The sequence below is a fragment of the Dendroctonus ponderosae genome, unplaced genomic scaffold (assembly GCF_020466585.1).
Source record: "Dendroctonus ponderosae isolate FM_Combo_2020 unplaced genomic scaffold, Dpon_F_20191213v2 Dpon_F_20191213_8, whole genome shotgun sequence".
NCBI classification, from domain to species: domain Eukaryota; kingdom Metazoa; phylum Arthropoda; class Insecta; order Coleoptera; family Curculionidae; genus Dendroctonus; species Dendroctonus ponderosae.
Genome location: NW_026019016.1, coordinates 7,424,859 through 7,447,131, shown reverse-complemented (window position 1 = coordinate 7,447,131; position 22,273 = coordinate 7,424,859). Strand labels below are relative to the sequence as shown.

Sequence of the window (22,273 nt, the reverse complement as noted above, 5' to 3'; positions counted from 1 at the left end):
TCAAACTTGCCTTTCCAATCGAAAAGTCTAACAAATCTGCCTTACAAATCACCAAAGCAACTTCCAAACTTTCTTCAACGATCCTCTGAAGTTGATCGCGATAGTACCATAAACTTTGGGAATCCATGATTCGAACTTGACCAATAACACTGCAAAAGTGTCTGTATGCAAATCGCAAATTATTCAATCGAACCATTGGAAATAATGGTACTGTTCCCAGGATAGGAAGGATTAAACTGAGCACGTCATCATATTGTGTCAGTGACGGAGAAATATTCATATTTGTAATTTTTGCTAACTACATTTTGCTCGGACATAAAAATGTTGTTTTTAACTTTATTGGTCTTCAGGCTTCCAATTTTGTAAGAAAGTTAATTGCATAAGTTTCCAACCAAATTGTGTGGAAGCAAAAGTTTTCTGATCGAAGCCTACTAAACGGTTTCTAAAATAAAAAATATTAAAACTCCCAAATTTAAATTTAACCTAAACCTAGAAAAACTAAATGCAGGGAATAGCAAACTATCTCCTAATTGACTCTTTACTGTTTGCTTCATAGTTCGAAATTGAAGTATTCATAGTCAAAATCCCATCAAAATTTAGGTTTTTTTTTTAAAATCAGACACATAAACTAAATTAGAAAATACTGAGAAAATCAAATGCATTCCGCCTATGCACTTTTCTTATCGCTTCCATACCTGGACCGATAAAATATAACGTATGATCATAACATTACTGGAAGCAAGCTATAACATTGATAAAAAAGCAGTTAAAGTATCGATGTTCATACTTCTTCAATGAATAACGCAGATATTAACTGTTAGATATTTCATTCATAATGTTTTGCCCATGTTCATTAATTTACATATTATAATTAACACATCACTAACATTTAATTAATTTTATTGGATAACAGTTATTTATTCACAAAACAACCAAATCACAAGTTCACTTTCACTATTTAATAATATTTGGCATTAATGCCGAAGTTATTGTCATGTTTTTCTTTTTGTAATTTTTCATTAACACTCTAGTAAATATACACATATGGTAATTGATAGGACCAAGTTCTTATCTACTGTTTTAGTAATAGAAAATAGCAAGACATTTTTTTTCACTACAATGGAATTATTTTATGCCTCTGCACCAGCATAGTTGAGTACGAATTTAACTACTAAATACTATTTCTTTATTTGTCCAATATCACTCGGTACTTAAGTTGCTACAAGACCTGTGCTGATCTTCTAATAGAAATAAAACAATGAACTTAATGTAGACCTATGCTAGTACCTAATAAATGATACATATTTGTCATACTAAAATGCCCATTAATATGTTAGATATGCATAGTGTTTTGTAAAGAATCCAGAAATAAGTAGGTAATTCTTAAATTTATTATGACCAGTTTTAATATAACAAAACATAGAAAGTATGCTATCACTTACTCGTTTGGGAACAGCTTAATTATTAACAGTCTCAATATCAGATGTGCTACAGAATCTGCATTGATTTTTTATTCGGCTTATAATCTATTTCTTCCTAAATTTAGCCCACATAAATTCTACAAGGACTAATGAGATTACATTGGAATGGGAACATTACTTTTCAATTAATTACATTTAATACATAAGGTCAGTTAGTGCCTATTTTATAACATATTATTTAATATTTGTGCATCTATATGTATCACATACTTTATGCTCTATAAGATTTTCAGGACATTTCTTACCTCCCTATAAATTATTGTCCCCAATATTATTTAAGTCTACGTAGATTTTTTATCGAAAAAATGTCATTAATAGAATTATTATTAGACCATATTTAAATAATTCTGGAAAAAGATGTTATTGAGAAAATAAATAAAAGTTCATTAGCCGAAGAATCGTTGAACGCATTAAAGATTTTCTAATACACGAAACAATTACTTTATTTAACGAAGACAATAGTTTTCGTTATCAAAAAGTTTCCCCAATGTGCGATGAAAATCTAGCTTATAAATTCTGGCGAACATTAAAAGATTTTCGTCGGTTCTTTTCGAAGAAAACGAGACTGAAATAGTGAAATTGACTAAAAATTTTCCAAAAGGTATTGCCGCTTATTTAAGTTAATAACATTTGTGACTAACAAATTTGTCAATTTTAGAAAGTCATAGCGAAATAAAAGAGACTTCAAACTATAAAGGCTGTTAATTTGAAAATATGAAGCTAATTATAATGCTTGTAAAATAATATAATTAAACATATGCAATTTAATCAAATAAAAGTTATGTATTATTATAGACCATTTTTAATGGCTAATAAACATTCAGAGCTTTAACCAAAATTGTAAAATTTATTGTTTAGTTATTATTGATATTATAGTTTGATAGAGACAAAATACATTTTTTAAACAACAACTACATATGTACATTTTTTACTTTATAGTCGAGTAATTGAGGTTTTGACAAGGATCTACCAATAATTTTTACCACTCGTTACCTAATAACAATATTTATTTCATATTTTTAAACCCCAATTAGTGATTTTTTCTTGTGTTTCTAAAACCGTGCTCGATTGATACTTCAACTTTATGATTTTCGTACTTGTAAACATTCTCAAAAAAGATGGAAAAGTAATTTATATTGTATTTTTTTCATCTGTTCACCTGTGGTGGTGGTTTCCAGATTTAATTTCGGGGGTTTATAGAGTTTCATTGAGCCTCTTTGCATATTCTGGGATTTTATAGGTACGGATAGATGGATTCGTTTGTACATCATTTTTGAGATTGATTTCTGCTAACCACGATTTTTAGGCCCGAGATTAAAATCGCTAATAAACGAAAGTTCATGTGGCAGTTAATAAGTAATGTGTATACAAATAATTGTTGTATAAACTGAATTACATCAATTTCTCTTAACTTATTATTGTCTTGTTTATTATCTTGTATTCATTCAGTCCATAAACACGGAGGATAGAAGTACAATTGCGGTCCTTTTAATCGCTCTTAAATAAACTACTCGAATCAGTTTTAACTTTTGCTGCAGTCAACTGATTATCAAGTTATTTGCAAGTATTTTAAACATGTTCTGGAAATTATTATACTGAAAAAAGGTTTTACAAACCCGAATAAGAAGACCACAAACGTACTTCCTTGCAGATATTGGGAATGTTTCTTATGAACTACATTGCAAGAACTGAGACTAGATACTTTCCAGGCAGTTTTTCTAGAACATAATGCCTCTAAAGTTACGTCTGCTGTTCTAAGGCAGTAACTACTACTTTACGACACTAACAATTATTATGAATAAATCATTGCTGAAAGCTAGTAAATGAATACTATATTGGTTTAAAAATATTTCGCATGCCTATCAAATATAAAGTAAACGAGACGACTGAAACAACCAAACGGAAAAGCTTTCATTGTTCTTATCTATCTTAATATAATTATTACGAATATTCAAGCTTGTAAATAACGTTATAAACCAGACGGAAACATTAAGATTCTTAGGGCGGCTTGGAATTCAATTTTGAAAGATATGTAACGTATTACGGATTGATATTTTCACTTGCCCTGTCCTCTTAAGGAAAGCTAACGTTGCCTATACAAAATCATTGTTTTTTTTTCGGTTTGGAACAGCGCTTGTAATGTAGATTTTAGTCAAAATTTCACGAAAACATGTGAAAAAAATATTCATAAGTCAGATGTATTTCTTTGAACAAATCTAATAATAAATGGAGAAAAAATTGAATCGACTTTACTGCGCTGAGATATAGGTAACCATTTATTCAAATATTAGTTTCAATATATTAAAATAATGTTATCTCTTAGTAGAAAAATTTGATATTTTTTTCATTCATTTAACATTACTAATTCCTTCTGCTCTTCGCAATAGGACTTACAATATTTATTTTATTTTTATCTGGTGAGAAATTGAGCTTACTTTAAACTTTTCCACCTCCTAAACTTACACCTTCAAGACGAAAACAAAAGTTTATATTTTTTGATTTTACAGCATGTGCCTGAGGTACCCTAGCTAGGACAGAGACGCCAGCTGCATATCGAGAAATATTCTTTTTACATGCGTAAATGTGATTTTTTGGATCTTAACAGACATCAGTGCGGCGTTATTCTTGGTTGATTCAACAGCCTGTACTTGAAAAATTAATCTATATTTACACATATTTTCTATGCTGGCATAATATTTGATTTTTTCACATATTTAGTAATAAAAGGAGGATGCCTAGAGAAAATATAATAATAGTTCTAGTAAATAGGGCAAAGCAACTGATCAGATTCAATCCTTGAAAACTACTTGATGTCGGTTGCAAACTAGTTTTATCCTTCAGCATTTTATGTGTCAATAGATATGAAGTTCTTCAAATAAACCCTTATTCTTTAACCGGTTACATCAATTTATTTTCCTTAATTTTTTAGACAACTTATGCCTTTAATCTTACCATTTTGCAATTTTGCAAGGACTACAGGACGTATAGTTTTATTTATTTGCAACGTTTTTTTTTTATTTTATTTTAAAATACCGTCGGAAAAATAATGTTAGTTTGACAAATAGTTTCACAAATTTTACCCGCCACTTGTTTGAAAGTTTGTGCAGTCTAACTTGTGTTTCCGTAAGTGTTTTTTTAGATAGAATAAAATATTTTCGATACACCCAATTCGAACTAAAATCTACATTTCAAAGTATCCGAAAAGTAATAAGTTCCAAATGCATAGGAAAATGTTACTCTACGAACCAGGCCGATATGTTACATAAAATCAATCGAATTCGTTCTGTACATTATATCTATACAGTTAAATTCTCGGCCTATATTGACACGTTTTTTTTTTCTTGAATGGAAACAAATGAATTGATGGAAAACCATAGCGAAAAAAAGTACAAAGCACATTTGTGCGTATACCACAACTGTTACATCATCACATTTTTAATCGTCATCTATAACGTCATCATAAGAATGATATGTAGGGCAACAGAGTCCTTCAGAGCCATCTGCTCGGATACAGAAGAGCAAAGTTTCTGCCGTAGTAATTTCATGAGGCATTATGCCATGAAAGTCTTTCAAGTCGCTTGCCGGAAACCAAGCTTTCTCGTTGTCGTCGATCAAAACGTAACCGAAACATCTAAGACAACATATATTTGTAAGAATGGCAGAAGTATTGGCTATAAACATGGTCAGTATTAATAAGATGCCATCAAAAATAATCTTAATACTATAAGCCAACTAAAGTCTGAGTAATTTTCGTTAGGAAAACTTATTGAAAATTTCGCATTATTATTGCATCCAACAGAAGTGCAGATTTTTGCAAGCACATTTTTAATATTAAAAGATTTCTACCACTTTTCTTTTTCTTGATTGCATTTATTTATTAGGTCTTTATCGCCTTCCTTTCTAATAACATTATATTTTAATAAAAATAATATTTACCATTAATCGAGCTGTATTTACAGTAATAATTACCTGGCAATTGCTACTCCAGGAATCCACAAAATTGACACCAGTATCAAACTGCATATGAGAAAAATGGCCCACATTGGCCAAGGGTGTTTTTCTGTAATGCCCTTTTCGGACACCCAAGCATCATAACCCGACCCTTCAACGGCAATTTCAATAAAACTGGCCGCTAAAATTGATATCATAGCCAATGGAGACAGGTACTTCCAGCATATCAACCAATATAGGCCTGGTCTCGATCCAGTCATCATTTCGATATCGTCTGCAAATCTGGAAATGTTCGTATCCCAAAAACAAAAGTTATAGTAAATTGCCAAATATTTAAAATGTGTTTTGCAAAAATTGCGAAATGGTTAAAGATTATCCACTTAAAACGTTAAATCTAAACGAATTCTTTAAATTTATGGGAATCTTTTCATTTCAATTTTGTCAGAATGAGAATTGTAGGATGCTCAAATACATTCACAACTTAGGCGGTAGTATGGGGCCCCTTTTGCTTCACTGAGCATCTCTCAAAATATTGCAAAAATAAAAAACCAGACGGTCCACCTAAATATGGAAGATGTGTTTATCCAATGGAAGGTGCTTTGAGTAAAATTTATTGCTGTGATCCGTACACCATCATTATTTTCCAAATATGCGAAATTTATTTCAACCTTCTCTTTTTTGGTATAACTACTAAATACTTATTTGATTACTTCTGATAAATGTAAATTTTGCATTAAATTTAACGGAAAACGCAATCAACTTCTTGCAAATGCTTCTACTAGTTAAGACCTTAGCTCAAATGATCCTCTTGTGAAGCTTCCATTGGAATTTACACCTGTTTATATTGCTACTTACCTTTTCAAGCCATATACATACGAAACGCCGATACATTCAAAGAAAGCGATAATCAGTAACGGGAAATTTCCACTGAAGTTATCAAACAATACAAAGACATAACTTCCGGCTCCATGTGCGAAGCTCATCGATATGATACAACATATCAGGCACAGAACTCCAGTAAGAATTTCTTTGGGTAAGTTCGGGAACAATTTCATATCGACTATCGATGTTACGACTCCTTCCAATGTGCCGAATTGTGAATCGATACCCAAAGTGAACAGCATGAGAAAGAATAGGATGGACCAGAATTGTGCTCCTGGAAATTGATTTATTGCTTCGGTGAATATTATGAATGCCAGGCCGGTACCCGAGGCGGACTGAAAAGATCAAATTGGTTTTAGTATAAAATGATTAATGGCGGAAAAGCTAAAAGTTTTATATCTTTGGAAAAATAGCTCGCATGGTTCTTAACAGGGCCTTCAGAGTATCGGGAGATAAATTTAACTATAATTAAACTGATTTATGCAAAAAGCTATTGAATGGCTGCCATTGTCCGATAAATTTTATTTTTTAGGAATTCGCTGAGTCATTATCAACTTCTGTTATCACTTTAGTGAAAGTTAATGCACATTTTATCCGTTGCAATTAAGGGAAATAATTGCAGTGTAGACAATCGGGCCTTAAGTGCAGATTAGTCCCTAACTGTTCTAAACATCATTGAATAATATTTGCGGCAGCTAAAAGTATGTAAATCGGTTTAATTTCAGATGAGAATAGGTTTATACATAATCTGTGTCGTTTTTTGAATGCACTCTGCCGACTACAACGAAGCGATAATCCCACGAATTTGAAGCACCCTGTACTTTATTTTCAGCCAAAGTAGTTCGCATCCTACAAACGGTTGATTATTTTATACAGATTTGACGATCTGAACACAGTTTGAATCTTTCGAGTAAATATCTCGATCAATCTTTCAACATATTAAGCTTTCATACACACTATAAGGCTTATATGTAATTACGTATAATGCAAACAAAAAATACGTAATATGTGCGGATTTTATTTCCCGTGTATGAATGCGATGTGCATTTCTATTCATACGGTTGTCGTAGTTGTATTGGAAGGTTTATTGAATGCCTGTATTCTGTGCAGGCTTAAGAACTGACAGGATGCAGCAAAATATTTCTTCATCCAGCCAATGAAATTCAGCAAGTAAAAATACAACTGCTGCTAAATGCTCAAACGCATAACAATGAATAGCAAAGGCAAAAATAAGGCTTTGAGGTACCTTTAAACGTCAAGCTTCTGAATAATGTTATTCAAATCGACTCACGTTATCGAGTTCCTTTTGCAAATCGCACACCTGTAGAACGGGCACGATAATGCTTTTTAGGGCTCCATTTTCATCCGAAAAATTGAATATCGATCCAGCTTCAGGCAGAATGAGTTGAGGGTCGTAATTTTCTCCGAGTAGACTGCTAAGGGTCTTGTTCTTATCATCCAAGCACTTTTCGTAGGTCATAGTGGCCTTGAAGCCGATGATGGAAAAAACTACGATACCCGCAAACATGGACGTAAAGCAGTTGGTCATAGACACCATTATTGCATCTCGATAGCAGTTGTTGTTTACCTGGAAAAAATGTTTTACGTTATCAAACTTTTGAATCCGTTTGATTAATGCGTGAAAACTTACTGGATTATAGGACGAAAATGCAATTAATCCGCCAAAAGCCAGTCCAAGCGAAAAGAAAATCTGAGTTCCGGCCTCCAGCCAGACTACGGGATCCAAGATAATGTGCCAGGATGGCGTGAATAAATGTCGCAGTCCATCCGAAGCGCCCTTTAACGTAATACCCCGGAAAAAGAAAATAATAAGAACTATATAAGGGAAAGTGGCCGTAACGTAAACCACTTTTCCCGATGATGCGATCCCCTTTATCATGCACAAGTAGACAAGTATCCAAGCTACGACTAGGGCGAGGGCAATTTTCCAGTTGAAGGCCTCTGGTGTATTTACGTCTTCCGATATCATTAAAGTTGTTCTGTACCAGAAGAATTGAGTAGGACTGCTGGCCTGCAAAACTCAAACTTTCTAATATGCAGATTATTCTACTGGTCCTGAATGATCGCGATTAATATTAAAAAATTACTATCCTGCAAACCGCAAATACTGTATCAATAAAACCCTGAATGCTAAGGTAAAAGTACCCATACGTAAAGTGTATCTTTTAAAATTGTAGAAGCGGAATATTGAATCTATTGAATTCGGAGCAAATGTTTTGCATATTTGAATTCGACAAAGTATATATAAAGCTAATGTTTCATAATTTATTAATGAACTTGTTTCTTTCATTTTTCACACCTTTTGAATAAGATAAGCAAAATAATTAACAAAACGGCAAGATAAAATTTGTAAATTATATTAACAGCTAGTCTAAGTTTGTCGTAAGATTCTCACTACCTAGACGTTTCTGTTACTTTTTATGAAAGGATTCGTTATTTATATATATAGTAGATACTCATTAATTCGTTAGTTATCTTATTAAAGCACTCGCCAAAAAAGACGTGAATTGTGTTCATAAAAGAAATTCGACTAAAGTTGAGTAGGAAAGCTCAGTCAGTATGTACTCGCCTCAAGTATTTAGGGCTTATCTGAAAATTTTTATTGACCATTTTATGCACATTCTTCTCCCAACTTTTGAAAAAATTGTAATTCTGTTTCATGAAAACTTAAAATTTTGATTATTCCTAATGGGACAAAGACTTAGATTATTCCTAAGACACAAAGTTGCGTGCTCACGTAAGTATATTCTTTTTGCAATTGCTAGTTATAAGTTGTCGAATAGATAAAAAAAAATACTTAAACTACTGTTTTATGCATATCAGCATCATTAGAAACTCACTAGTTGGAGTTGGTAGTTTTGGGAATTTCAGGTACTGCTTGCAATAATTAATAAACTACTCTCGATATACATAGTGAATTTGCAAAATTTGTTACTCATTCGCTGCTAAAATATCAATTGCTTGCCTATCAATTTGTACGCTAAATGTATTGGAATCAAATACCCGAAATATTGAGCTCGTGCTTCCAACTCCTCGAACTATAGCAAGAAGTTTAAATTACAGCATAAACTTGGCATCTATTAACTAACTTTCGGTTAAAACATTCTAATCAATTAAGAGGATGAAAGTTCGGTATGGTTGAGTATATGACTGATCAATGTCTTCCTCTATGGAAACTATTTGATGTGGACTCAGATTTATCCAAGGCATCAACAGCTCAATCGAAACTTTAGATGGTACTGTTATGTAATTGTGTAAACATCACTTTGTTACACATTTTTGCATAAAGCAGCAACAAAATATGATTTGGAAAACGACCAACATAAAAATTAAACGAAATGAAATCTTACGGAAAAATCATCATAAATAAATAAAAATGTTTGCCCAAAACCAACCAGAAGAAAGAAAAGTTTTCTGTCCAACCAAAAGCGTGTGGCAATTTTTTTTGGATAATGGTATGGTAAATATTAATCGAAAATTATTAAATCATCCACAATATGATAGTTTTTCATTTTGTTTCCGTGTCCTATTCCTTTGTTGATTATAATGATGATTGAATATGACTTGCTCTAGCTAATAAATTAAATTTTGACTTAAACTGTTCAAAGCGACAAAAGCAAGTTTTCGACATATTAGAAATGTTTTATGGTGGGTTTTTATATATACTATCGAAATTTTGTTGAATGTAAGGCTACTCGTTACATAAATTCATTGACCAGCTGCTTATAAAGAAGCTTCAAGTTACAGAATAAATTTACATGTAAAATGCCTCCGAAATCATTTTTTCCAATCACTGAAATTTTCAACAAAATTGCTCTACATCCACATTAGTGACGTGCAAATCATTACCTGAATAATTAAGAAACTTAAATAACTAGACAATCATCTATTCAATATAGAATGGATCGTAACAAGTGTTTTCACCACTAGTTTGTAAAATTTCGGAAACTTTGCTTGCATTTGTCGAAATGTTAACAGCGCTCGTATCAGCATGAGAACAGTTAAGTTTGCAAATTAAAAAGTTTCATAATTTACAACCCGAATATTAAACGCCTTGTTATTTTCTTAAAAAATATGTACAATTTAAACCGAATTTTACTTGCAGACTTGGTAGTGGAAAAATACTGCAAGTTCAAAGTATTTCCTTAAAAGTTTCTTGTGAAGTCCAAAATATAATTGCAAAATAAATCAATTAATCAGCACTACGTTAAGGTACTGAAAATATGAAAACAAAACCTTGCATTCCAGGTTGGATTGCTTCGGCCTACACCGGCAAAATTGCATTTTAATCAAGGCATCTGTTAACAAACTTACAGCTCAAATATTCTGATCAATTAGGAGGGTGAGAGTTTCGTTCAGTTCAGCTTCGTATTTTAAACAGTAATAAACCGTCCGAAGTTTACTTAAGCAAACTTCCATGTTTAGGATCGCCTGATTTTAAAGCATTTTCATTTTACGTCCCTAAATGTTTCGACTTTCTTTGAAAGTAAAATCTTTGGCTTTTCGCCAATATTTATTTAGCAGAATGTTTAAGAACGGTGTGATCAGCTTTTCCTAATGAATTTTTAATTTGTGGGTCATGTAAAATCCGAACCGATCATTATTTAGACTTCGTATACGCGCTGGCTTTGCCTGCGAAATACTGTCGCAAATTTAATGAAGATTTGTATTGAATAACAAATGATAGTTACATTACATTTACATGGTACATTTATGAAACATTGAAAAAGTAACTGAATATATCAAGATGTTTTATATCTATTTACTCGTTGCTCTAAAAATTGAGTGTGCATGTACCTTTTGGAAGACAAATTGAGCAAAATTTTAATCGACTTAATTAAATTTTAATGCGATTTTGTGCAAAAATCATTATTCTACATTTTACTTACCACGCATTCCGTTTCTTGCGTATATGAACCATTCGGAAAATACACGTTGGGGCATTCTGCCCAAGGCAATTGAGATTGGAAACTTTGTAAAAAGTAGAACAGGCACCAGGCTATGATCGTGTTATAATACAGAGCAACATTGAAGGATACCACAGCACTGCTGATACCAATTCCTTCAAATGAGCAATATTTTCTTTACCAAGACTCTAGACACAACTGATTAAAATTACCTGCTAAAAACGGAGATACTTGATTCCAAACGCCGATAGCACCTTTTCGTAGCCTTTGCCCGATAGCTAGTTCTAAGTAAAAGATGGGTATACCTTCAATTGCCAACATCACAAAGTAGGGAATCAGGAATGCGCCACCTCCATTTTTTTGCGCTAGATATGGAAATCTCCATACGTTTCCCAAACCTACCGCATATCCCACGGTTGCCAGAAGAAATGTTAGCTTGCTGTCCCAAGATTCTCTGTCTTCCTCTTCACAATCAGGCTTAAAAATACCTTTACCATCCTGGAGAATTACATTTTGCTTAAGTGATTTTAATATAACAGTTATGTGAAGAAGTTCTTTGTAGATGAAACTTTAGAAAAGAGGAATACTAAGAACACTTTAATAAAGGCTTGTTGCAAGCAACGTTATGAAACGCACGCAATACAAATAAACGTGTATATCTGCATGAGAAATGAGACCTAACACATATTGCAAGCTCAGGTGAGGAAACAGCAGCCGTCGTATTAAAATCCTTTACTGTGGCCCGAAAATGAGCTGCTAATTTCCAGTTCGTGCTTACCTGCGACCCTCTTTTGCTGCTACACGTCGACTTAATTTTAGTGCCCGGGCTAGTGTCTTCGAAGGCAATATTCGTCGCACCATATGCACTGGAGCTTCCATTTTCAATAGGCACTAATCGTCCTTTCATTTCTTTCAATTCCAACCGATCTATGGATCTCTGGCTGTGCAGATCCCGAGAGCTTTGCCGCCGGACAAAGTGAGCAGTATTTGCCATTCTGGACTGAGGAACTAAACTGGACTAAGTGTGTCAGTGTGTCCTATATAATATATTGTCCTGATGGAATCATTTTGATCTAAAATAAATGCCCAAATTGCAATCGAAACAATAAACCGTAATTTGATTGATATCAGTTTGAAGAGCAACAACAATTGGAGGCTTGAAATAGAATGTGGCCTGCAAATTATTAAAATTTCACTTAAAGTTTTCAACTGATATAAATTTAACAAGCACCAGTATAAATGGACTTAAAAGGACGCCCAAGTTAATGGCCCTGCTGCATATGCAGTAGCTACTGCCCATTTTGTTTTAGACCCAACAGTAAATACGTTACAGAACATAGACTATAAATTTTATAAAAACCAGAAACTGCAGCCAGAATTTATGAAAGAAGGCTCGCATGCTAAATACTGTACAAAATAATAAACCCACTAAAGAGTTGCTGGAGATAACAGAAAAGAGCTCTTATAAAGATTGGTGGAAAGCACTTTTGTACCGAAAAAGGGGTTCAAATATAAGAACAATATACCAAACAGGAAATATTAACGAACGTGTGTTGAGGAGGAAAAAATACAACGCTCAAATACGCAAAATGAACGCTAGAAGACTAAATAGAATACCACGCCGGGATAACCTGAACGAAAACTAGAGAATACGTAGACGAAGAAAAAGCACATGTTTAATCTAAAGATGAAGAGGAACTGACTCATTTAATTTTTATAGAAAGGGTGCTCTATACAGGATGTGTGGTACAAGAACTGGCTCAAAAGAAATCTATCTGACACACTTCAGTAACAGCAATTATTCAGTTTCTTGATACAAAAACTATTTTCCAGAACTTTTCATTTGGTCGCTGGAATCTTAGCTAACTATTTTTACATTTTGATGCTCTGTAAAATTTTGTGGTTTTGATACTTTTTGCGCCAAAAAATTATTGCTGTTTTCTTGCTTGCTCTCTTGCTCTTAAGAGTTTCAGACACTAACTACAAATGTCGTAGTAAGCCATAATGTTTTTTTTATAACAAATTAACTGTGAGACGTTTTATAATTATTAACTGACCGATACGATCAGAGTGTTAGTTTTAAGCCGGTCGTCCATTGGAAGCGTTTTTGTCTGAATTGCGCTTAATTGGTAGGCGAAAACTTTTTTTTTCGCAATAACTATGAGTGTAACAATATTTTACAAAGAGCAAAAAAATGTCCAAAAAGCACTAGTGCATCAACCTAAACAAATCAGTTGAATCCAGCCACGAAATAAGAAGTTCTGATGCTTTTGTATCAAGATACTCAATAAATCACAACTTGCTCAAAGCGGATGAACTTGGTTCCATCATCAAAGTATGAATCTGATATAAGAATGAATTTTCAACGAGTTTCAATTTTCAATAAATTCCTTCGTATCATTCTCCTGATATTTCAACAAACATTATTTTGTTAAACTGCGTTGACGACCAACAGCAGAGGAGTCTGAGATTGGTCTTAATAAGAGTTAGAGCAGATCGTCTTCTCTTCAGCCAAAGAATGTACATTCTTTGATCCAGTACCCTTTAAATCCTGTACATACCGGACACCCTGTAGATTAGTATTATAATCCTATTCAGATTAAAAATTACATAAATCACAGTAACATTGGTACAATTCCAAACAGTGAACATTCAATCATTCATAATTGATCGTTGCAATGAATAATATACGTTTCATTTGATTTGTTTCGTGGACTCCACAACGGATTATTGGAAAACGTTCAAATGAGTTTGCTGATTATTTCGGTTCATTCGAACATTAAAGTATATGGGTAAGGCCCAACACCAATTGTGAAGGTTTGAACATATAAATTCGCGTTGCACAGTTCTTTATCGAAAATTGCAGTAAAAATTCTGTGATTTTCAGTTCTTCCTGCATGACCTCAGAATAAAACCACAAATCTGCCTCGATACTCGATAAAAAACTCTGGATTAGCGTCAATTCAAAAATAATTACGCAAAGACATTTTTGAGTCGTTTTATTAAATAATTAATGGTTCATAAAATATTTTGCAACCAATTCACTTAACAAAAATTGCATGATTTACGTACATTAGCGCTTCTAAATTGATGTGCCTGAAAATATAGATTCGCCTATACAAGTTTGGTGATTGAAACCCAGCGGATCGAATCCATCTAGAAATGGAAATTCACCGCAGTTTCAAAAAGTAATGTTGGTATAAATTGGTTAAATAATTACTTTGATGTTTCCTACAGCCACGAGTGGTTGTTCGTGGTTAGAAGCCTACGTTGTGGCCGTGTAGATTCGATCTAAAATTAGGATGGTGGCGGCATTGGAACAGCAATATATAACATTATTCTTACTTTTTGCAGCTGTTTATGGTAACATTGACCTTAATGTTGAGTCGCTGGAGATGCTATAAAATATAGTTGCATCTGAATTTTGAAATTTTGTGACTGAATAAAGCAATATAACATATTTGGTTTTTTGTGTATGCTACACATTACTCACAATGCGGGTCGAGCTTATATTTGTGGTCTTTCTTGAAAGTGTAAAGGTCCGAACCAGTCTGTTCATTCTAATAAGCAGGATAAAAATGAAATTTGTATACTTTATGTCACAGGTCAATTACTGAGAGCCGAATTGGATTCTCCATTATTTAATAATTAAAAGAACAATAGAAGTAATTTCTACGAATCTATTAACTCTGCACATTTTCCCCAAAACATTTGCTTCAACATGAAACTGTGGCATCAGATCGCAGATTTTTCTCATTCACCTCAAAGATGCATTTTTTGCGTATTCCACGTCACTATTTCCGTGAATTTTAATACCTTTTACACTACCAAAGTTTGAACTAAATATTGTTTTTTTCGAATTTTCGGTCTCAAAATGTAATCAACTCTAGTGCTCTTAGTTTATAAGTTTCTTGGGCCATTCTTGACTAGTACTTCTACTATTTTTAGTTGGATCCATTGGAACGATAATTTCAGGAGGTTACCAGTAAATTACTTTCTGTACAGTTGTTAATTGTTCTTTATTGATTTATTTGTATTCTCTAATTGAGTTAGTTACTACTGCGAGGATACACTAAACTGCGCCGCAAACTTATAGCTTAAATATTCCCTAATTTTTGACTGTGAATATTTTCTACGTCGGTGATCCGATTTGAACATTTTGTTTAAATCAAATTATTGCTCTATTTTTGGAGACAAATATAATTTTAGGAGAGGCCAAAATTAAATAAACATATTGAACAGTGTTCAAAAACTGTCATGTTTTCTTGGTCAATATTTGCATCTTTCTGCTAGCAATACAGAGTAGCCCAGAGAGAAAAAAGTATCGGATCTTTTTTAATAGTTTCTTTATCTGGAGCCATTCGAGCGAGTTAAATTCTTCAATAAAGGGAAAGCCTTTTAAAAAAAGATTTATTTTCAGAACGACGAGTTACAGCAATAGTGTACTTGTGACAACTGATAACTTATAACTGAACTTATGCTAAGATTGCAAGTGGTACTTATAAACTAAAGCTGCTGAATTGGTGCAACTAAGCATTTACTTCGCTGACCAATTAGTTACAGGGTTTATAACTAGCGATATTCACTTTTCTATGACCAATGACATTTTCCGCGCCAAATTTGGTTATACTTTTTTTTATTTGCGCAGAAAATGTCAAGCAAAAAGCGTGTGCGAGCAAGATTTTAAGAGAAAAATATATTCTTGTTTTCACGTCTCAGGATATTGACAGCTCTTAGCTTGTAACTCGATGTTGTTAGCACACCCTTCTTTGGAATTAAGAAATAAATTTGAAGAGAAAAATCGGACCGGTCACAGTAAAAAACTGTCCGGTATTGTCTGCAGACGGATTTCAACTTTGACCGAGAAAAACACGACGCTATTTAAACATCCTGTACAATATGTTTATTACATTTGTTTTTGCTTATCTTCTCACCTAAATTTTGCCCAAGAATATAGCTATCAGTCGATAATAAAAATATCCAAATAGTATTACCGAGCGGGAAAATATTTACACTCAAAAGTTAGGGAATATTTAAGCTATCCGTTTAATTTGCAGTAGGGTGTATTTGATCCTACTTAATGTACACATATTTTTTGGCTGAAAAAAAGCAAGCTCTGTAAGTACAGCCAAATCACGTCATTACAGACCGTAAAAATAGCTTGTCGTATGTTTTTTTGTTATCATGTTTCATTCAGTATTTCCTCAGAAGAACACTATTTTTGGTTTTTCGATTATTCTTGAAGAAGTTTAACTAACTCTTGGATGTTTAAATTTTAGCATCTTTCTCCGTATGTTGTTTCAAAGCGTTAAGTGACAAGCAAGTTAATTGTATGTACCCCTCACAACTTAAACTCTGATGATTGATTGATCGAAAACCCTAGAATGGAATTTAATAAACTTTACACCCCTTGAATACTAAGTTTTTTGTATGGTTAAGAATAATTTGGAGAATTTCCTTCAATTGATATATATTGTATATAGCAATTGTATATAGCAAGATTTGATTGTTCAGCATTTTTAAAGCAGTAGATTGTAAAAATTTACTGAAATCCTCCGATTAGTGTCTCCAGTATTGAGCGCCTCTAGTTACTTTCTCAAACCACGAAAATCTATCATCCAAATACCAGCTTAGTTGGCATACTAAAGTTTGCAAATAGGGAAGATCAATAATTTCAAATCAAAATTTGTCTATATCCTGCTGGAAGAAACAGAGAAAATCAACTGAAGAATGTGGATATTTGGAGCATTAACTTAGAGCATTTTCTTTAGTTTTGGACCGAAAAATGTTTATTTTATTACTTTAGTACATCCTAAAGTTAGTACCTCTTCATCAACAGGGACAAAACTTAACAAAAAGAAAGCATTTATTTAAAACTGTGAAAATTTAGTTTCTATAAGAAGCTGCCCCACAACTTTGCTTAGACCTTCACATGCAAATTTTCGGACTTTTACAAATCTGGGTATAAATAGATTATTATTAAATGTGGCCATCGATGCGGATGCATCTACTTCAATCAATCCAGGCAACATCGTATTTTTCATTGCGGTATATGCTTACGTCAACCCCATTATTTTAATATCGCATTCTGCCTCTTATTAATACTGCAATAATTCTTGCAAATTTTTTAAAGTAATTTAGTTCAAGTTTAGGGAGACAAGCCAATTTGACCGAAAATACTATCGACTGTTAAAGGCCAATAGTGATTGGAAATTTTCATTGCAGACCTGCAATCTCTTCACGCTACAAGTGCAAATTATAACATAAACATTTGCATTTTCTTTTAATCGAGAGTACGTTGTGTCTAGAAAATATGAGGTGGCTGCAGGATTGTACTAAGGGATTCTCTAAAGATTTAACAAAATATTTGTTTTCCAAAAGTTTTTTTCGAATGCTTTGTAGGGTCTATTGGAATTGATGATTTAATCTCTAAATATCCACTTTTCAGAATAATTTGAAATTTTTACCCTCCCATAGAAATAATACAGCAAGCAATATTTTGATCAGTTTAGAGTCGTGCTACCGATAGTTTACAACTTAGCAAATTTAATTCAAATTGCAAGTTTAAAGTTTCGTCACGTAGTATTTTTAAAGTTACACATACTTTGGAAGAGACATTATATAAAAAATCAGAAGTTTTTTGGAATCTTCCACGTATTGCAGCTGGTCAACTGTGTGAACCAAATATTAAGTGAACTTTTTAGATAAGCAGTAGGAAAATTAACTTTTACTTTTTAAATCCTTGTGTGGAATGTCATTTAATACATAACGAATAAACCGTAATTTGATGAAAATATGAGTCACGAACTATTAACAAGCATGAAGCCAAACTGTTTTTTCTTCGTGCAGGTATCTAAACCACCCATCAGATCTTCCCACTTTATCATGAAACGAATGGAGTCTCCATCAATAATACGTTCGACAAAATGTGAAACCCTGGCAATATTTTAAAAGGGTTTGCTATATGATTGATGAACCGAATATTTAGCGTAGTTACGGAAAGTATCTTATGGACTAAGTGTTCCTTTTGACACAAATTTGGAATGATAAATTGGATCTCTGCCCGGCCTTGTTGTTGTTTTTACATTGACCAGAAGATCTAGTGCAACACGTTTAGATGCATGTGGACATTTTTAAGCCTCCAGGAAATGGCAAAATATCGGGGCTTCCTAATTATGTAAGAACCGTTAATGAAAAATTCCGCTTAAATTAATAAACTTTTAGAATGAAAAATGACGCGCAAAAATTCGACTATTTCTGCACAAACTTAGTTTAATAAATTATCTCATTGTTCTTGTGGCCATTCAATATATGGCTTTAATAATTATGAACATTTTGTATTGCTCTCCAAACGCACACATTTTTTACTAGCTAGATGCTCAATAATCGACTGATCGAAAAAATATATTAAACACTAACATTCACCATAAAAATTATTGCCAGTATTAGCAACAAGCGTAAACCAAAATGGGCACGATTTATTAACTTTGGTTGCTCAACTATTATTATCGAATAATTAAATAAGTCTCTGTATATAATAAGTGATTTTTCTGAATGACGATTTTTACGTACCTGTCGATTTAAAAAGAGAATTCGACGTCCCGACGTCACCCAGCACTCACACCAACTCACGCTCTCTGGTTGAATCAATAGCGACGCCGGCGCCGCGACGCTTTTCTTTTGAAGATGTATATCAATTGTAATAACATTACATATACACATAGCGATTACCTAACACATGACCGAATTTGAGACCTGAAAACAGCCAATGCACGTTGAAATGTGTGAGATCGGCATTATTTCACCATATCTTTAAGCTGCAAAAAAAAATACTCACACTTTCGTTACTACGAGAGTAAACAAATTATCTAATTTAGCTCAAATTTTATTCGAAAGCGATTTCAGGTCGCAAATATTTCTCATTCTTAAGTTGGAACTATTCTGTGTGCAATTAAGCATCAATCGCTACAGTTAAAGTAGTAAAGACAAAATGCTAATTCAACCGTTTTTGTTTCGAACGATCTAGTTCGAGAACATTTTATTAAAATCATGTTCCCAATAAAGCTTCAAACAATGCAAGTAGACAAATAATTATTATAGCCTCTTAATTTGATTTCGGATTTTTAAATATGTTTTCCTTCAACCAATAATTATTTCTGCATTTATTTTCTGTGTTAAAAAAATTATAATAAATAAATCAAAGCCCCAACTAATTCCCATCATTATCTGATTTATTATTTTTGAAACAACAGTTTTACCATAATTTATCAAAAGCTAATTTTTTTAAGAAACAATTTTTATTATTATTGACGTATTTTTTAAAAACATGGGAATAAGGTAGAAACAAGCATATAGAAATCTCTAACTTTTAATTAAATATTTACTAGCTGATTAGTCTGTAAAAATCCTACCACGGGTTCTTAGGGTGAAAACAGGATGATTTAATCTAATTATGTCTACCTAATCTAAAAGTAGAAGGTTTTCGAAATAAAAAATTCGAATGCTACTAGAGATGAGCTAAACTGTGATTTTCATATCACTGTTATAACTGTGAATGTGATTTCACTTGTGGTTGCCGTTTTCGTGATATAGCAGCGTCATAAGGTGATGGGCAACTGTGGATCACTTGCAGAAACAATTTTAAAATATTTGTAATTCATATTTTTTTAAATAATAACCAAACGAATTTTTTTTACGGGGGGCTTTAAAACCCATGGTATACTCAAGCCCCTTAAACGATAAAGATGATTTGTGGAGACGAATTGAAAATTCAGTTGATATTTTAAGGAACAACAAGAAAATGATGGCTGGGTCCATTTCAACATTTTAAGTCGAAATATTGTTTGTAAGGATGAGAACCGAAAGCACTTCACAAAATTAATCAATAAACTTCCAATAGGTTTCTCAAGAGGGAATGCCTGTACAGACTTCTATCAAGATACTGTTTTTCTCGTAAAAAATATGTGCGCAAACTAAAACCTGTCGTCATAAATAATTGTTACAGAGGGCAATAAAAAAATTGCTATTTTAAATAGGATTTACTTATCTTGACAGCGCCTTCTTCAATGTGCATAGAAAATGTAAATGGGTTCAAATTTCTCGTCCCCTAAAACCAGGTAGTAGTGTTACAAACAAACGAATTTAATTTTTTCGATTTGCTTATCTTTAATTTGTCGTCCTATATTTCCCAAATCGCCCACTTCTGGATTGAACAAATTAGGTTAAATCATTATCTCAAATCATCCCTGGAATCTGCGGGAAGATCTTGAACAGACACCCTGTATTTCGTTAAGCAAATGAGCTAGCAAATATTTAATTAAAAGTTGGAGATTTCTCTATGCTTCACACCCTGCATGTGTTTCTGCGAGTCGAGCTCCTTAGCAAGTTGTTAACCGCTAGCTCTAAAGACATTATTTGCTGGTTGATGATCGTGCAAGAAGAACAGTGTGAACAAGCACCGACAAAATATTTTGGGCCCACTGGATCGCCTATAAACTTAAGTAATACATCTAAAATTTTCAGCAATGAAGTCAACTTTGTGAATAGAGATCATTACTTTTTAATAATGTGTTTACAAAACATTTATTTTAAAACTTTTTACACGCTGAGTTTTCAATACAAATTTCCATATTGAACATACAGCGTACATTAAAAAAAGTTTACTCACTTAAAGGTAATTTTTAATTAAAAAATATTTTTGCATTTAAATTTTTATTGGTATGGTTGATTCGATTAACCCACAAACGTGAGTCCTAGATTACTTAAGCTCATTTGCATAACACGATTGAATGAAATTCAGACTCTTTAGATGTTGCACTAAACGTTTGTGTTTTTGATTTGATTCAAGAAGGTCAGTCTTAATTCTCAAAGCTTCCACTTGCTTAAAAGAGCTTTGGAAATGTTTTGTAAGTTACCCCGTCGTCGACAGTTTCAACACAATGGCTCGGAAAAGGGTTTCGTACTGTTTGCAAAGGTTTAATGCACTTTGGAAAGTATAGAGATCTTGAAATATATGTAGTAGGTTTTCACCAGAAATATAAGCGTCCAAAGTTCCAAAAACCATATTACCAGAAAAATTACCAATCAAAAATGAAGAGGATTGTTTGAATTTTGCTAGCCATATGAATGACTGACTAGTGGAATCAAAATTGGTAATAATAATAATAATTCTGTTGTGTAATAATTGTTAACTATTTGCTTGCAAATGCACCACTGGCAGAAAAAACCCATCCACGCCCTACAAGAAATTAAAATATGTGAACAAACTTCTGTTAATACTTGTTAGTAAAGTTTACACTACACTGCAGTAAAAGTTCGGCAAACAGCAAACAACATGTGTTAACCAGTACGTTGGATGCAATTTTAATAGTTTGCAACAGTTCTCTAATCTGGCTAGGAAAAGTGGGAAAAACTGCACAGACGACCTCTATCTGAAAAGCCTTGAAACCGAACGCAATCACTAGTGAGGATTCCATGGATGTAGTATATGGGGGCACGCCGATAGGTACCGTTAAAATATTCTTTACCAGCGCAAAAGTGAAATTATTGACTCAACTTAGGTTGGGCTTTCGCCAGGCTTTCTTTCAGCAGCGTTGTCACGAAGAACCGAAAATCCTTGAAACTCAATTAATCTACATTATGTATTTGCCTCAGCTACGGAACGAAAAAGCTGCCAGAATTATGGATGATTGGACACTGACCAATCATTCTGTTACAAGACATGGTTAGCATAAACTTTGATTGTTAGCTTCGATATTATCTGAATCAAGGTTTTCTATTAAATATTCATTAGCCTTTTACAGTGGAAATTTGTTGTAGAATACAAAAAATTACTTAGCAGAAAAGTTACGTTTCAAGTGGGAAAAGTTATTCTTGAAGCATACAGCTACTTTTTCATTGATTTAAAATGACTTCTTATTCAAGTAATCGGTTTACCGTGATTCTTGAGGAATATATAAATTACTTATCTTGTACTATTAATTTTGGAAATAATACCTATATTTATTGTTTTATTGCCATATAAAGATTTAC

The 22,273-nt window shown here is 33.0% G+C and overlaps 1 protein-coding gene across 1 annotated transcript; it reads right to left on the bottom strand.

Moving 5' to 3' along the window:
* Positions 1 to 883: 883 nt before the first annotated feature.
* On the bottom strand, positions 884 to 18,888 carry LOC109534540 (sodium-dependent neutral amino acid transporter B(0)AT3). The gene is made up of 9 exons (XM_019900274.2): positions 18,815 to 18,888; positions 12,021 to 12,315; positions 11,455 to 11,740; positions 11,225 to 11,397; positions 7,966 to 8,346; positions 7,606 to 7,902; positions 6,288 to 6,649; positions 5,451 to 5,714; positions 884 to 5,112 (listed from the first exon to the last, which is right to left on the bottom strand). The coding sequence occupies exons 2-9, from the start codon at positions 12,234 to 12,236 to the stop codon at positions 4,917 to 4,919; spliced, it is 2,175 nt and encodes a 724-aa protein (XP_019755833.1). The 5' UTR covers positions 12,237 to 12,315; positions 18,815 to 18,888; the 3' UTR covers positions 884 to 4,916.
* Between the last annotated feature and the right edge of the window lie 3,385 nt (positions 18,889 to 22,273).

What these genes read in the sequence shown, in the direction of transcription:
- LOC109534540 (XM_019900274.2), bottom strand. Translation starts at nt 12,236, where the DNA reads ATGGCAAATACTGCTCACTTTGTCCGGCGGCAAAGCTCTCGGGATCTG. An exon ending in AGTATCTCCGTTTTTAGCAG is followed by an intron (nt 11,398 to 11,454) that starts GTAATTTTAATC and finishes GCTCATTTGAAG; the next exon opens with GAATTGGTATCAGCAGTGCT. An exon ending in CCTGGAGTAGCAATTGCCAG is followed by an intron (nt 5,113 to 5,450) that starts GTAATTATTACT and finishes ATGTTGTCTTAG; the next exon opens with ATGTTTCGGTTACGTTTTGA.